The sequence below is a fragment of the Microplitis mediator genome, chromosome 10, assembly GCF_029852145.1.
Source record: "Microplitis mediator isolate UGA2020A chromosome 10, iyMicMedi2.1, whole genome shotgun sequence".
In the NCBI taxonomy this organism is placed as follows: domain Eukaryota; kingdom Metazoa; phylum Arthropoda; class Insecta; order Hymenoptera; family Braconidae; genus Microplitis; species Microplitis mediator.
In genome coordinates this window covers 17,090,345-17,109,085 of record NC_079978.1, presented here as the reverse complement: position 1 = coordinate 17,109,085, position 18,741 = coordinate 17,090,345, and the positions used below count along the sequence as shown (strand labels likewise).

The 18,741-nt window shown below is 27.6% G+C and overlaps 1 protein-coding gene across 2 annotated transcripts in view; it reads right to left on the bottom strand.

The window, feature by feature from the left end:
• Positions 1 to 729: 729 nt before the first annotated feature.
• The window catches only part of LOC130675603 (ets DNA-binding protein pokkuri), a 34,969-nt gene continuing 16,957 nt past the window's right edge, over positions 730 to 18,741 (bottom strand). Inside the window, exons 2-5 of one of the 2 annotated variants that reach the window (XM_057481381.1) lie at positions 10,448 to 10,684; positions 8,580 to 9,233; positions 7,379 to 7,628; positions 730 to 5,678 (exon numbers count right to left, since the gene is read on the bottom strand). In XM_057481381.1, the coding sequence (XP_057337364.1) occupies positions 5,408 to 5,678; positions 7,379 to 7,628; positions 8,580 to 9,233; positions 10,448 to 10,658 (1,386 nt within the window). In that variant the 5' untranslated portion in view covers positions 10,659 to 10,684 and the 3' untranslated portion in view covers positions 730 to 5,407. The remainder of the gene's footprint in view (positions 5,679 to 7,378; positions 7,629 to 8,579; positions 9,234 to 10,447; positions 10,685 to 18,741) is intronic. The other variant, XM_057481382.1, reaches the window with a different exon arrangement.

The following is an 18,741-nucleotide window of genomic DNA, read 5'->3' as shown; positions in this document are numbered from 1 at the left end:
AAAATATCATGTTGTTACAAAGTTATAAGCATTTTTGTAGAGCAACAAAAAAATTTCCCCCACCACGGTGTCATCTCTAACTCAAAAACGGATTATCAGAAACAAAAAAACCAAACGGCGTTGTAATCTGTGTGCATGTGGTTATCGTTGCACATAGGGGATTTTGAAAATTTAGATTTGAAAAAAAATGGCGACATATTAAAAATTTTTTCGTTATTTTTTCTCATTTTTTTGGATTCAAACAGCCCTAAAAAATCTTAAGAATCAAAATTTTCAAAATCCCCTACGTGCAACTTTAGCTACTGAATAGACGAATACGGCAAAAAAAAAAGTTGCGAATCGGTTCATATTTATGCAAATTACAGATGCCACCAGTTCAAAAAAAAGTAGTTTCGAGAAAAACGCGTTTAAAGTTTTTAGTCGATGCAACGGTCAGTTGACGCGCTGTCACAAAAATGACTATAACTTGAAAAATATTCGGAATTTTCATATAAAACTTTAGATACATATTTTTGAACATATACACTTTGATTTAATAAAAAAAAAAATTTTTTTGAAATTTCAAAGTGGCTATCCCCCTTAAAAACTTTTTTAATACGACCAATATTTTCTCCGTAATATAAAAAACTTCATACCACTAATTATTAATTATTTTTAAATTAACGCAAAAATCCTGGCCCTAATTATTTGAATAAAGTTTGAAAGCTGACAATAAAGGATGAAAATAAATATTAATAATAAGTAAATGATTTAATATTTACATCGTTTGGAGTAAATCCATAACAATTACAATAAAATGAAATTTAAATCTATAATTTTACAGTTGATATATTTTGTCTTTACACATTAATTCTGTCTTACAATATATAATTATGTATAAATGTTTTTTATTTATTTACTTATTTTATTTTTTCACAATGTTTACGATCGATTAAAATTATTTATTAATTTTTCTTTCATCGTCACAACAATTATTCTACTTTATCATTTATTTATCTAACGGCATTTTTTTATAAACTTTAAACTGTTATGGCCGTTAATGTATAAATTATATACATTTGTTTATATATAAATGAGAAACAAAAAATTAAACATATACATATAGATTTTTTTCTTATTCTTTAATAATATTATGCTCTTATAGATCTTATTTCTTTTTCAATCATTCATTTTATCAATCAAATGAATGATTGATATTTTTTTTTACCTTTTTTTTACCTTAGAGATCACAGTATACAAGAAACCAGATATAAATTTATTATTTAAATTCCACATTTGTTTTATTTTTATTTTTAATTATCACCTTTAGGGTTTTGTGGAAAAATACACGAGTGTGAATTAAGAAGACAGACAAATTTAAAATTATAAATAAATGGTTAGTTATTCAAAAAATGCACTTATTAATTGTTTAATTTTTTAAGTGCGCATTTTTAAAAATTTAATTTTATTAATTATTTACTCTATTTATTTATAATTTGAAATTTTTCTGAGTCTTCTACATTCACACTCATAAAAATCCATTCCTACATTTTTTTGTCTACAGATCACCAGTTTATTTTTTAAAAATTAAATTTATAGAACAGGGTGGCCACGAACCGGGAAATATCATGGAAATGTCAGGGAATTTTGAAAAGTATCCGGGAATTAAATTGTAACAGTCCAAAATTTAAAAAATTTCAAATTATACACTAGTTATAAAAATTAAGGGATATTAAAAAATTTCAAATTTTAAAGTGATTTTTAACAGATTGTAACTCGAAGAAAAATGGTCATACGACAAAAACAAAAAAGGCAAATTATAGCTTCAAGTGTCTAGTTTTCTGATCTGGTCTTTGAAATTTTTTATTATGTGCGGTTCCGGAGTAATCCTAAGAAAACTATCGAAAAATAAATTTACCAAATTTTCGCTCGTCTTAAAAACGGTCTTCGAGTTTCAATAAATTTTTTTCGATAATTATGATTGATTTTTGATTGCTCCGGAATTGTGCATAGTAAAAAAATTTAAAGACCCAGATCAGAAAACTAGACACTTGAAGCAGCAGTTTGACTTTTTGTTTTTATTGTACGACCATTTTCCTTCGAGTTACAAATTGTTGAAAATTACTAAAAAATTTGAAATTTTTTAATATCCCTTAATTTTTGTAACCAGTGTATTTTTAATTTATTTAAATCATAAAATTTCTTATTGAATATTTTAACTTATACATTTTTAACATCGAATAATCAAAAGTAGGCAACATTAATTTATTTTATTGCCATTTTTTCTGGTTTCTCTTATGATTTAATTATCAAATTTAATTATTAAAAATGAAAATATAATAAAAACTTTGAATATCTAAATGATACGAATAAAATTTCTAAATCAGGGAAAAATGTGAAAAACTTTACTAGAAAACCGGGAAATATCAGGGAATTTTGAAATCATTTCTTTGTGGCCACCCTGTAGAATAAAGCGCGAAGTAAAATAATGGCGATTTAATTTTCTATTTGTGACGAAATTTTCAAAAAAAATTTTATTTTTTAATTCAAAGCCACTAATTAAATTTTTTTAAATAACATACAAATTTTGAATAAAAATTTTTTTATTAAAAAATATATATCTATATATATTTCATTTGTTATATTTTGTTATCCATTTATATTTAATATATATTCATATATGAATTTTTAAATGTAAGTCTGGCCCCGAATTTTAATAAAAAAATTTAAACGTCAATAAATTTTTCTCCCTTAAATTATTTTTATATTTACGTCCTTCCATTGCTTACTTATATTTATTATATTTAAAATTCTAAGCATTTATTTATTTACATTTACAATATAAATCTTATATACTAAATTATAAGTCTATACTTTATAAAATTGCAACCTGCCAAATATATATTTGCACGCGATTAAAAAAAAATGTTTTTTTCTTCTCACAAATTAATTATTTACTTTTATTATCGTGAGATGTAGTGCAGTAAACTGGCGAGCTCTTAAAAATACACATAAAAAAAAATATGTGTACGTTATAATATATATGTTGATACGATAATAAACTTGAAAGTACACAAAAACATAATAATTTGTCATATAATAGTAAGGTAACATTCTTGGCACAGATATATCCCTGTTAGCGCGGATAAATTTTTATTTTTCATACTTTGTATTCCTCTATTTTTTATTTTTATTCTTTTATGTTCGCGTATAAATTCACCGAACAATTGTTTTTAAATTAACTCTAAGTATAATCCAATTTACTTATTTTTTATATATATTTGTAATCACTCATACCATTATTTCCTTTATATTTAATAGATACTTAATTAAGTATATTATTATTTTTATAACTTATAATATTTTATAGTTATATTTATTTATTTAAATTTATGTTATCACTTTTTTTTTTACAAGTGAAAACAACGAGGATGACTGGGCTTTGAGCGGGACGATGTAAAAATAGTCACTGATTAATGAAACTTTCAATTTAACCGAGAAAAAATTCATATATTATATATATCAGACTGTATCCAATAAAATTGATTTTTTTTTTGGGTTCCATACAAAAATTTTGTTGCATGTAACAGAAAAAAATTGGGCTCAGACTCGATTAAAAAGCGCGCGCTAGAATTTAAAAAACGGGAGAATATTTTTTTTTTAATTGAAATTTTATAACTCGTTAATGGATAAGTAAATTGGGATGAACATGACATATTTTTGTAGAGAATTAAATGCTCTACAAAAAAGGTTTCTTATAATTTTTTGATAAATTTAACCGTTCAAAAGTTATTCAAGTTTGAATTCAAATTTATGATAAATTTCTGGTTTTTTTACTTTTCCAGCAAAACTTTCAGTTTTAACGCAAAATGTCACAGAACTTTTTTGCAGATCATTTTTTTTGCAATCAAAATATGTCATTAAATAATTTTTAAATCTCAGTTGTAATTACAGATTTTAAAAATAAATAATTTCGGAAAAAACTGAAATTTTCGTAAAAAAATTTTGAACGGTTAAATTTATCAGAAAATTATAAGAGACCTTTTGTCTAAAGCATTAAATTCTCTACCAAAATATGTTACGGTCCCCAATTAATTGATCCATTAACGAGTTATAAAATTTCAGTAAAAAAAATTTCCCGTTATTTAAAAAGAAAATTTTATTTACGTGAGCGCGCGTTTTTTAAATTGGAGCCCAACTTGATACCAATTTTTTTGTTACATTCAAATTTTCATATGGGTCCAAAAAAAATTTTTCTCAGCACAGTCATACATATATATATTTTTTAAATAAAAATCACATAATATATGATAATATCTGCTTACACATGACCAGATCTATTAAAATGATACTAAATATAGCAATAAATAGCTTCATATCTATACAAATATATGTATATATTTATATTAAAAACATATATGATTAATATAAATTCACATCTAAACAGGTATAATCATATATGAGTAGATATTATCATATCTGACCATGTATAAGGCTATTTATTGGCACATTTGATATCACATAAGGTCATATATGAACATATATAATCATAAATGAATACTTATTATCATATATGATTAAGAATGGATATCATCATATTCATAATACTTATTGCCACATATTTTGCACTTATCTAATACATATATAAAACGGTTATATACTCAGATATGAATTTCCAATATAAATATCATATATTTTTTGTCCATAAATCGAAACTATATCAGATATTCTCATATATTTTTAAAAACCGATACTTTTGAAGCTTTTTATTGCTATATATTAAATCATATGTAATCATATATATTTTTGCATATAGACAAACATTTATCACTACATGTTTAACATGAGCAACTCGATATGCTTATATTTATTTATAATAAAATTGTATGAACAAATATTTATAATTATATATGACTATAATATATAAGATATAAACATATATATATATAATTAATATACATATATTTACAAGGGAAAAAAATTTTAATTTTTCTCGATTAATTTGTCAATTTCAAAAATTGATATTTTTTTTTTTTATTAAATAAAATGAGAGAGATAAAATATCACGGCTGGACTCTAATTACTGGTAATCCAACTGGAATCTCATATGGTAATTTGGAAGATAAACTTTTTTATACTCAACCAGTTAATTTACCGGCATTGGAGGACGTTTATAGTTTAGTTTTTTTTTATCTTCTTTTTTACTGTACATAGTAAATGTTTGTAATCGTAATAATTGAACATGAAACATTCGATTGTCGGATTTAATGAATCAGTCTTGATTAATTAGATTCACTTGGGCACAGCGACGAATCATAACTAGTGAACTTTAATAAAATAAAAGCTTACTTTTATATATATGTTTTTTTTTTTTATACTAAACAGTCGCGACACATAAACTCAATGCATGTCCCTGTTAAGTCTCGCGTCACTTCCTGTCTTCCGGTTCTTGATTAGTTTTAGCGAGATTGTACGCGTGACTACGATACTTGGCAGGTGGATCGTGGAGAGGAAGAGGCTGCTCGAAAGAAGGCTGATTCATGCTTGACATTGAGAGGTCAGTCGGCATATCTACTTCCTGTTCTATTCCGTTTACGGACACAGGACTTTCTTCATCTGGTTCGGATTTTATTCGCATTTGCTGGCGTAATAACGATATATTTTTTATATTTTTTAGTTCTGTGGGATTGCGAAGAAATCTGTAACAGAAATAATAAAAATTTATATACATAAATTTATATTGTATCTATAAGGTGATTTGTTTTGCACGAAATATTTTTTACCCCCACAGCAAAATATTGATGAATCAAGAATAAAATTTTCTAAATTTTTAGCCTTTAATTTTACTTCCAAAAACTTTTATTTTTATTTTCAAGTTTTTTCGATGATACTGAAGTTGGCAGGCAATTAACAATTTCCATATTTTTTTTTCAACAAATCAATTACAAAAAAATAAAAACTAAAAAAATGCACATGTAGAAAATTGAAAAAACTATAAGTGCAATTTATTTAAATATTTTTTTTTAACAATTTATCGTTTAAAAAAAAATCAAAAAATTATTCGACATCGGCTAACTTTAGAATCATTGAAGTTGGCTGACGACGAATAATTTTTGAATTTTTTTAAAAACGAGAAATTGTAAAAAAAAAAATATTTTAAAAAATTGCACTTATAGTTTTTTAAATTCTCTACATTCGCATTTTTTTAGTTTATTTTTTTTTATAATTAATTTGTTGAAAAAAAAAATCCGATAATTTTTAATTGTCTGGTAACTGGATCATTTAAAATGTACAAGGTATCGAACTATTTTTTTTAAATTCTCTGTAGCTCTGTAGGCAATTTCATACTCTTCAAAAGTTCTTTTAGTAATTTTACTGTGACTCTAATTGTTTTTTTTTATATTGGTTCTAAAATCATTTTTTCAATGATAATTTGGGTTTTTCATTGATATAGACTAAGTAACAAAATTTACAGTAAAAATGTAAATAAAAATTTTTTAGGAAATTTAATTCTCTACAAAAAAGGTTCTCTTGGTTAAGCGGCTCAAGTTCATCGTTCGCGAGATATAGGGATTTTATTAATTTTGTAACTAAAATTTTTTTTTTAAATTCGACTAAATTCTTTTTAATTTTAATTTTAAATCAGTAAATATTTTTCTATTTTTAATTCAACCTATTAACGAAAATTAGAAGAATTAGATTTGATAAGCATCGGAAAATTTTTAACAAAATTAATAAAATCCCTATATCTCGTGAACGAAGAACTTGAGCCACTTAACCAACAGGACCTTTTTTGTAGAGAATTAAATATCCTAAAAAATTTTTATTTACATTTTTATTGTAAATTTTTTTACTCAGTCTATATCAACGAAAAACCCAAATTATCATTGAAAAAATTATTTTCAGAACCAATATAAAAAAAACAATTAGAGTCACAGTAAAAGTACTAAGGGAAGAGTACAAAATTGACTACCAAATACCGCAAACGGCGACCCGATAACTTGAAATGCTGAGCTACAGATAATTTAAAAAAAATAGACAATTAGAAATTATCGGATTTTTTTTTCAACAAATTAATTACAAAAAAAAATAAACTAAATAAATGCACATATAGAAAATTTAACCAACTATAAGTGCAATTTTTTCAAAATTTTTCTTTTACAATTTCGCGTTTTTAAAAAAATTCAAAAATTATTAAAGGTCAAACTTCAGTGTCATCGTTTTAAATAAAAAAAACTAAAATCAAAATAAAAGTTTTTAGAAGTAAAATTAAGGGCTAAAATTTAGATAATTTTTTCCTGATACTTCAATATTTTTCTGTACGAGTAAAAAAAACAAATATTCGTTAAAAATGAATCCCCCGAATATGTATTGCTATCAACTGGTTTATTATACTCACTGATAACAGTGACGTTCGCCTTGAACTTTCCTCAGTATATTAACACGATAATAATAACGAAGTGCTCTACTCATTTTATCATAATTCATAGACAAATGATTTTTTTGTATTCCCCAAAGTCTCGCCAGACCTGGCGGGTCGACTATTTTGAAAACTCCCGTTTCCTGGCTTTTCCACGCAATATAATGCGTATATCTCTGGGACGGATCATTTAATAGCTGTTGTAAAAAGTCCCAAAGAAGTCTCCCATCTAGATAAAGAAAAAAAAAATAAATAAATAAATAAGAAAATTCAAGCAGCAAAAACAGAGTGGCCACAAAGAAATGATTTCAAAATTCCCTGATATTTCCCGGTTTTTCAGTAAAGTTTTTTACATTTTTCCCTGATTTAGAAATTTTATTCGTATCATTTAGATATTCAAAGTTTTTATTATATTTTCATTTTTAATAATTAAATTTGATAATTGAATCATAAAAGAAACCAAAAAAAAGGCAATAAAATAAATTAATATTGCCTACTTTTGATTATTCGATGTTAAAAATGTATAAGTTAAAATATTTAATAAGAAATTTTATGATTTAAATAAATTCAAAATACACTGGTTACAAAAATTGTGGGATATTAAAAAAATTTCAAATTTTTTAGTAATTTTCAACAATTTGTAACTCGAAGGAAAATGGTCGTACGATAAAAACAAAAAGTCAAACTGCTGCTTCAAGTGTCTAGTTTTCTGATCTGGGTCTTTAAATTTTTTTACTATGCACAATTCCGGAGCAATCAAAAATCAATCATAATTATCGAAAAAAATTTATTGAAGCTCGAAGACCGTTTTTAAGACGAGCAAAAATTTGGTAAATTTATTTTTCGATAGTTTTCTTAGGATTACTCCGGAACCGCACATAATAAAAAAATTTAAAGACCAGATCAAAAAACTAGACACTTGAAGCTACAATTTACCTTTTTTGTTTTTGTCGTATGACCATTTTCCTTCGAGTTACAATCTGTTGAAAATCACTTCAAAATTTGAAATTTTTTCAATTTCCCTTAATTTTTATAACTAGTTTATAATTTAAAATTTTTAAAATTTTGAACTGTTACAATTTAATTCCCGGATACTTTTCAAAATTCCCTGATAATTCCCGGTTTTTTCGGTTCGTGGCCACCCTGAAAAAGAGTTTATTAATAAAATATATCAACATACTCGTATTGGGTTCAGGTGAATCGCTGGGAAAAAATTCTCTAGCAGTAGAAGCAGGTCGGAATCCTCCAGGCGTAAGTGGCATTAATTGAGATGGCAATGTGGGACTGGGCTGGTCCTTGACGCAAACTTCACTGAGTCTCTGAGCCGTGAGAGCGGTTGGTGTTGCTGGTGGACTACTGCTACTCTGATGATTATCCTCATCTGAATCACTTTTATACACTTGAGTTTGATTACTCTCAGCATGACCGGGGGATCCCGCTTGACTATCAACTGATGGCGCCGGTGAGAGTGTTACTGAATTAGCAGACATAAGTGAGGCAAGGTTCGCTGCATAAGGATTTTCAGCCCACGTTGGCGTTGGCGGATGTGAGTGAGGACTCAAAGGATATGCCGAATGTCTCGTAGGCGTTACAGGACTACTTGGAAGACATCGTTGTAATTGATTGAAATCTCGAGCCAGCATACCGAGGACATTGTGAAGAACATCTCCAGCACCAGGACATCTTTCGCCCAAGTCTGATTTTGTTAACAGACATAGAGCTTTTCCATTCATTTGAAACATGTCCATGTCAAATTGAGGCAGATCGAATTCACGTTCTGACCATCGGAGAAATGTCGCGACATCATCTCGCGACCATACTCGAGGATCTGAAGCTATAAATAATTATAATCATTATTCAACGTTATAAATTTTGGTAATTAATTTATATATATTAGGGTGTTTAAAAAAAAATTTTTTTTCGGAGACAGGTTCAAAAGTTGAATTTAGATATAAAATTACGCCTGAAAATTGGAGTTTCCATAAGAATGACATGGAAAAAAATTTCCTTTACGTCTTCTGATTTTTATAACAAGCTAACAATGCGTCGTAGGAAAAATCTGCAGACGTGTTTTGGTAGGTAATTGAATGCTCTACAAAAAAAGTCTCTTAGCATTTTTTGAAAAATTTATCTGTTCAAAAGTTATTAAAATTGGAAGTCAAATTTATAGTAAATTTTGAGATTCTTTTACGTTTCCGGCGAAACTATCAGACTTATCACAAAATGTCATAAGATCTTTTTTGTAGACAATTTTATTTTCTATAAATTACCTTTGATAAAGTTTTTTTAAATTCCGCATTGTTTTTTAATTATTTTCATTTTAATGCCAAGCTCTTGAAAAGAGTAGTATTTTGATCAATTTGAAGAGCTTGACATTAAAATGCAAATAACTAGAAAAGAATGCAGAATTTCGAAAAATTTTATCAGAGACAATTTGTAAGGAATAAAATTGTCTACAAAAAAGGTCCTATGACATTTCATGATAAGTTTGATAGTTTCACCGCAAAAGTAAAAAGATCTCAAAATTTACTACAAATTTGACTTCCAGCTCCAATAAATTTTGAACAGATAAATTTATCAAAAAACGAAAAGAGACTTTTTTTGTAGAGCATTCAATTCCCTACACAATTTATCTGCAAAATTTTCCTACGATGCATCGTTAGCTTGTTATAAAAATCAGAAGTTGCAAAGAAAATTTTTTCCATGTAATTCTTATGGAAAATAGAAAAACGCGAAACCATACTAAAGCTAGCCGACGAATTATAAAAAAAAAAGTATTTGAAAAAATTGCACTGATAGTTTTTTTAATTTTCTACACGTGCATTTTTTTATTTATTTTTTTTTTTTATATCATATCGTTGAAAAAAAAATTCTAATTGTCTGCAAGCTTCAGGATCATAAGTGCGATGCGAAACCTCTAAAATATTGAGAGCTTTAATTTTCACCGACGTATTTTTATATCCAAATTCAAATTTTGAACTTGTTTCCAATAAAATTTTTTTTTTAAACACCCTCATATATATTTAATTAAACAATAAAATAACTCACCTAAACTCGAAGGCAAATGAGTTTTAAAGTCCAAGAGAGGACTTTGAGGTGGATGAGAGGGAAAACTCATGGGCGGATATCGCCACAATAAATCCGTGGGACTGAAAGGTAAAGATATCCCTGGTGGGAGACGGGAATCCATTCCCGTCATGCCGCCAGCAGCTGAGACCGGCGGTAGTTGCGGCAACTGAATCGTCGGCAATAGTTTCATAACACGACGTTCACACTATCACCTGGCTGCAACACAAGAAAAAAAAAAATTAATAATAATAATAATAAATACCATTAATATTAAATAATTATGTTGCTTAATATTTTAAATTGTAGCTTTGATTAAATTGGATCCTATTATTCAAATTAAAACTAATTATTGTAGGAATTAATTTTACTATTTCACATTTAATTATCAAAGATTATTTGTACTTATAGTTACATGTTATCGTAAACTAAAAGAATGTCGCGTGAGAGTATTGTATCGTAAAACGCGAAGGTCTTGACGATAAGTTTATAAGAAACAGTGACTACTGACGGTAGCAGCAGGAAGACCAGTATCCGTTCTTGTCCCGGATTTGCATACCGCATTTCCATCGACGTCGAAGGTGCTTCCGTTGTAAAAACAGCTTCAACTAATACTATATATACATATACATATACATATACTTATTAATAATAATAAAAAAAAAAATTAACAATAATAGACATTTTTAATTGCATCGACCTCGGAGTTTAAAACTCTGACAAGATTAATCTTAGTTATTTTTTAAAAGAGGCTCATAACGAATGAAGTCATCTCGTCAATTGGCTTTCTTGTACTTGTACTGACCAATATTAACCCCACTTAAATTGTTATTACAATTCGCTCATTAAAAGCTTTAGCAATTGTGTAAAATTTATTATTATTATTTATAAAAATTAAAAAAAAAAAAAAACTAAGTAGTACACGCATGAGTTGAATATTTACGTGTAACTATACATCAACATTTAAGTATCGCTATTGGAAGGCTATGACGTGGAAGATGGCAATTTCCTGGTGCGAGAGAGCAACGCGAGACAACGGCACATCGACCTTCGCGTGCCGGGAGTCCGCCTTCTCTTCATGCCCTCTTCTTCTCTTTTCTCCTCCACCGCCACCACATCAACATCGTCGTCGTCGTCGCGGCACCGTCATCGCCTCACCTTTTATCTCGCTGTCTCTCCTTTTAGAACTCATTTCCTATGAGTCTCTCCCTCTCTCCCTCCCAAGACATTTATATATATATGTATATATATACTCTGGCTTTCTTTAACTGACTTCCCTTCTCTTTGTCCTGTACCTTCACATTACCTCAAGCCCTGTACACTACTTATACCCGCTCACTGCTACTTTGATTCTTACGCAAGAAAAAGTAACAGACCAGATTCTCCTAGTGTGGAGTGTAGTGTAGCGGGTTCTGTTCTTCGTGTGCCAGAACTCGCACAGCTTTTTTTTTTTTACCTTTTTTGTTACATAGAATGTTAACACTCATGGCTTATGTCAGTCAATACTTACTATGAGAAGTTATCATAATTATCAAATAGACATGACATTTTACTATGTATGGATTTTTTTTTTATTTTATTATTCAATTTTAATCAGTTACATCAACAATTTATATATTTATATATATAGATGTACAGAAAAAAAAATTTCTTGAAGCAAAAAAATTTTTATTTGCCACAAGAAATTTTTTGAATTGAGTTGAAGACATAATTTTGAATTTGCCAGACAATCAACAGTTTTCGGATTTTTTTTTCGACAAATCGATTACAAAAAATCAAAACTAAAAAAATGCACATGTAGAGAATTTCAAAAACTATCAGTGCAATTTTTTTAAATAATTTTTTTTTACAATTTATTGTTTAAAAAAAAAATCTAAAAGTTTTTAGACGTCGGTTAACTCCAGAATCATGAGATAACAGACAATTAATAATTTTCGAATTTTTTTTCCAATAGTTCAATTTAAAAAAAGTAAAAAATAAAAAAATGCACATGTAGAGAATTTAAAAAACTATAAGTGCAATTTTTTTTAATATTTTTTTTTTACAATTTATTGTTTAAAAAAAAAATCTAAAAGTTATTAGACGTCGGTTAACTCCAAAATCATAAGATAGCAGACAATAATTTTCAAATTTTTTTTCCAATAATGTAATTTAAAAAAAAAATCAAAAAATTCACATGTAGGGAATTTAAAAAACTATAAGTGCAATTTTTTCAAATATTTTTTTTTTTACAATTTATTGTTTAAAAAAAAAAATCAAAAAATTATTAGACATCGGTTAACTCCAAAATCATAAGATAGCAGACAATAATTTTCAAATTTTTTTTCCAATAATTTAATTTAAAAAAAGTAAAAAATAAAAAAATGCACATGTAGAGAATTTAAAAAACTATAAGTGCAATTTTTTCAAATATTTTTTTTTTACAATTTATTGTTTTAAAAAAAAATCTAAAAGTTATTAGACATCGGTTGACTCCAAAATCATAAGATAGCAGACAATAATTTTCAAATTTTTTTTCCACTAATTTAATTTTTAAAAAAAATAAAAATAAAAAAATGCACATGTAGAGAATTTTAAAAACCATAAGTGCAATTTTTTGAAATATTTTTTTTTTAAATCCGAAAATTATTAGACGTTGGCTAATTTCAGTATCACATTAAAAACAAAGAATTTTTTTAAACAAGAAAAAAAACGCGCCAAAAATTTTTTTTTCAGTCTGAAGAAAATTTCTGTCTCCAATTTAAAGTGCAAAATATATCTCGCGCCAAAAAATCCTTTTTTCTGTATATATTTAAAAAAAAAAGAAAGACATGTGATTTTAAAGCTTTTATATAAATCTTAGTTTATTTTTTTCGTTTTTTTTTTTTTGCAAGTACACATGAAAACCAGTTGATGAATAATTACAGCTCAAGAGTGACCATGTGTACATACAAAAAAAAAAAAAAATTTCTGGGCGACACAAAGAAACAGAGGCACTTATGTAGTGTGTAGGATCGAGGGGAATACGAGGTCGACATACGGGATCGCCTTAATCGACTTGTCGGAAGTCGATACAGCGAAAGGTCCCACGTTTGAAGCGCGACCTCGTGGTTGAACGAGCTGCGCTGGTATATACATATAGTAATACTCGGTGTTGTTAGTTCTTACGTTAACTGGTCCAGCAAACAGCAAAGTAAAGCTGTGTATTAACAAGTATGTAATGTATAAAGTCAGGGCAAGTGGGGCCAAGCCACGCCGGGTCATCTCACACTACTCTATAAGCAATCTTATAAATATGAATATATATGTATACCTATGTACATTAAATAAGTAACAGAATAACAAATATATATTACCAGAAAATAGCATAAAAAATAAGCAGGCGCGGCTTTAAATTCTGTTAACTTTACTCAGTTCATGTCAGAAGTTCGTAACATGCTTTATTCATACAGCAACGCGATAGCTTTACATAATGCATATCGGGCAACCAACGGCAATCGGTTATAGGTCTCGCTTTCTCGCGAGAACGCGTAAGAATGGCGCAATCCGGAAGCTAATAAGTATACAAGTTTAAAAGTTTATTGAGAACCACTGGAACCGATTCCGCGATACCGGGCCCGCTTTTGCTGCTGCTGTTACTGCTGTCTTGTCTCTACTCTTTGCTACAGAGAGCACGATCTCGTAAGAAGTTACGCTCCTGGGTAGAGTAGTGACCTCTTCTCTTCCTACTCCTTTTCTTTTTTATTCTCTCACTCTGTCCCTGTCTTCTTCATTTATGCCTAAGGGGATCTACACGGCTTAAATGGCTTTAATAATGTCACTTGTGCAATTGTCGCCGCGAAAAATAATAATCATTTTTTTTTTTTTTAAATTATCATTACGTTATGTTATTTATTGTCTCTTCCTCGTTTTATTAAAACCTTTACTCCACTACTTAAATCATGTCTAAACATATTTCATTTCAAAAGTTATTATTGTCTGCTATTGTGTCTTATTTCAAGTTAATTATTAATTTATTTAATTATTGTGGGTAATAAATATAAGGAAGTTATGCTGTAGCAAAACTACCGATTTCATGTTCAAATACTGGCGCCACGTGTTGGCATCCGTAAGAGGTGTTGATAATAATGAGTAGAAATAATGTATGATATCGGATGAAGATATATTACATATATACTGTATATAATAATGATAATAATAAAAATAAGCGCGTGGAGTTTTTATTTTGTTTGGTTGTAAAGTAGAGGAAGAGAAGTTGACGCAAGTCGAACCCGGAAGGTCCTTGACGCTTTGACAACTTGAGATTCAAGTCAAGAGATTTATCACAACATGCGGATATAAAACTAAGTAATCCGTTGCTCATATTCTCCGTCATGTCAATTGAGCATTTATTCTTTGTCGCAATAATTCCGCGATATTTAATCTTTTTTTTCCTCATATATACATATGCGTTGCACCCTTCCGGGTTCGTCTGGGTCATAAAAAATTCAATTTCAAAAAAGTTTACTTAGATGGCACTACTGTACCACGTTTTTCACAAGTGCACATTTTGGAAGAAATATTTAAATATTTTTTACACAGAAAAAAGTTATCTTGAGTTAATATTTTCGGGAACTAAGTCAAGATTTTCTTGAGCCAAGAAAATTTTTCTTGTTCAGAGGAATCTTTTACACTGAAAAAAAAATTTGACTAAAAGTAAATATTCTTGATTTAAGAATTTTTTTGATCAGGATGAATTTTCTTGGTTCAAGAAAATCATGACTTGGTTCCTGAGAACTTTTGTCTTCCAAAATATTTTCTTGAGTTAAAAATATTTACCTGAAATCAAGAATTTTTTTTAAAACTTCAATTTTCTTGAATAAAGTAGAAATCTTTTTTGACCAAGAGGAATTTTTTCGGCTCAAAAAAATCTTGACTTGGTTCCTAAGAAAGTTTGTCTTCCAAAATATTTTTTTGAGTCAAGAATATGTATCTTGAATCAAGAAATTTTTTTTGAAAACTTCAATTTTCTTGAATAAAGTAGAAATTTTCTTTAACCAAGACGAATTTTCTCGGCTCAAGAAAATCTTGACTTGATTCCTGAGAACGTTTGTCTTTAAAAATATTTTTTTGAATCAAGAATATTTACCTTAAATCAAGAATTTTTTTTGAAAACTTCAATTTTCTTGAATAAAGTAAAAATTTTCTTTGACCAAGACGAATTTTCTCGGCTCAAAAAATCTTGACTTGGTTCCTGAGAACGTTTGTTTTTAAAATATTTTTTTTAGTCAAGAATATTTATTTTGAATCAAGAATTTTTTTGAAAACTTCAATTTTCTTGAATAAAGTAAAAATTTTCTTTGATCAAGACGAACTTTCTCGGCTCAAAAAATCTTGACTTGGTTCCTGAGAACGTTTGTCTTCCAAAATATTTTCTTGAATCAAGAATATTTACCTTCAGTCAAGAATTTATTTTTTTCTGTGCGTACACACACTACATATAAATGTATATATATATATATATTTTAACTGTTATCAATAAAAATCTTTTAAATCTGAAAATTTTACAAACGTTTTAAAGAAATTACCAAATCACAGATCAGGAAAGCGGAAATAAATCTGGCATCCAGTGGACCAGTGGATTAGAATGGCCCGGGTTCGTCTCTTATTTATATTTCTGGTTTTCTCTGTACCAGCCACCGCACTTGGTCGCATTAAAAGAGAAAATTACTTCTCACGGTGGCGTTATCGTGTTAGATTAAGAAATATTTAAACAGGTGATGATATAACCTTTTACTTTTCAGTATAACGAAATCATTATCTCTAATAAACTTATAGTTAACAATATTATAGATCCACTAAATTTTTTCCTTAACAAATTAAAAGTAAAATAATAATTGCACCCGTAATTTTACTACGTTTAATTTTAATTGTTAGTTAATAGACAAAAAGTTTATCTTATCAGTAAGTTTTAGGTACGTTGAGGTCAACAGGAATTTAGTATTATCATGGCAATTAGTGTTTTATGTCCAATTCTAGTTATAACTAGAGTTTAAAGTCAAAATTGTTATGCTCGTAAATTACCCGTGTGTAATAATAGTGATATGATAAAATAAAATTATTATTACATACGAGGGCAGAGTTACTCGGCAACTTCCGATTAATACTCGGGTAAAATCGTCATGTGTTATGTGTTGAGTAGACTAACATAAGCAATGAGACATGACGAGATGGTACGCGACATCGTCGACGCAAACGTGTGATGCATAGGGAGACAAACATGACACAAGACAACAGGGAACAAGAGCTTTCAAAAGAGTCTCATACCCATACCCATATTAAAACCCATACTAACACACATGTTTCATACTCCATACTCATATTTATATATATATTTACACACATGTGTTCTACGGTAGTTACGCATGCGCGTTATTACCCGCGTAAGCATAATCATTGGTTGCTGGTTATGCATCACGTAAACAATACACTAGTCTAATATGTAATTAGACTATAACTAGACTCAACTAGTTTTTTAATTAATTTTTTTTTAATCTTTCAATTTATAAAAACATATCATGGGTTAATAAATTTTTAAGTATTAAATGATTAGCAAAAGTAATGACAATAAAGTTAGCAGATATTTAATGATACTGAAGTTAACCGACGTCTAATAATTTTTGGATTTTATTTAAGACAGTAAATTATAAAAAAAAAAAATTTTGAAAAAATTGCACCTGTATTTTTTTTAATTTTCTACATGTGCATATTTTTAATTTTTTTTCTTTTTTAAATTAAATCATCGAAAACAAAATTTAAAAATTTTTAATTGTCTGCTAACTTCAGGATCATGATACTGAAATTAACCGACGTCTAATAATTTTTGGATTTTATTTAAGACAGTAAATTATAAAAAAAAAAATTTTGAAAAAATTGCCCCTGTAGTTTTTAAAATTTTCTACATGTGCATATTTTTAGTTTTTTTTTTTGTAATTTATTTGTTGAAAAAAAAAATCTGAAAATTTTAAATTGTCTGCTAACTTCAGGATCATGATATTTAACAATGATTTGATTTTTTTTAACAAAACAATAAATATTTAAAAAAATATTTTGAAAAATTGCACGTATAGTTTATCAAGTTCTCTACATGTGCATTTTTTTAAAAATATTTTTTTTTCATTATTTATCTGTCAAAAAAATTTATTTTAATTTCAAATGTCTGCTAACTTTACTGTAATGCAAAAGTATTTATATAAAGGAAAATTTTGATGAAAATAAAAAGAGAAATAGTTAATTAAAATGAAAGGGAACTTATATATATATATGAATATATATATATTTTTTTTTCACTTCGAAAGTTTACACTTGATAGTCTGTAAGAAAAAGCCTTATAGAAGTCGAGAGGCGCCAGTATGATGATGTTCGGGGTCGCCGACCGATACAGGGTCGCACACAAGGAACCAAGAATTTGCGGACACACATACCAACATTTGCTTATTCCTACGAAAATGTATGACGCACAGGGAAAATTACATATGTCGTATTCAGAGAACATCTTCGATTTAAAGTTATCAGTCGTGTGTCGTGTAATAATAATTCTTGTAATACAAACTACTGAGAAATATATATATTTTTTATTGCGTTTAAATGATATAAGTTAATACATATATGTTCGTTGATATTTTATAAATTACAACTTTCAAGTACGAGGACGTACGATAAAATTTTAATTTCGTTTAAACTTCATATAGTTTATAATTTAATGATATCTTATCGCCTGCCCCAAGTGTTTTCGTAAAACTTGGTAGACAGTGATGCGATATATGTATATATATATATATACTTTTATAAAATTTTTAAAACAATATTTTCACTACAAAGAAAATTATTTAAAATGTGTTACACATTAAGCCGGAATGTAAAGTGTGTACACAGATATAACTTGTGTTTCTTTAACGTACGTGACTGTTATTACAACCGGAAGTTTATTAATTTATTGATTATATATCTGTTTTATTATTTAGTTACTCATATGTACATTTTGTTCTTTACTCAATCAACAAATTTTTTATCAATTCATGATATGTATAAAAGAAAATTATTATTTCCGAGAACAGATTTACATGTCAGTAATTATTTTTAACGTCACACTAGTAAGCTGCAAAACAAATCTTTTTTTAAAAAAATTATTCTCGATTAAATGATTGATGATCATCAATAAAATATTTTTTTACTTGATAATTTATTGTTACTACAAAAAATTTATTTGCTGTGAAAAAGTTCATACCCGTATGAAAATAAAATATATGATAAATATC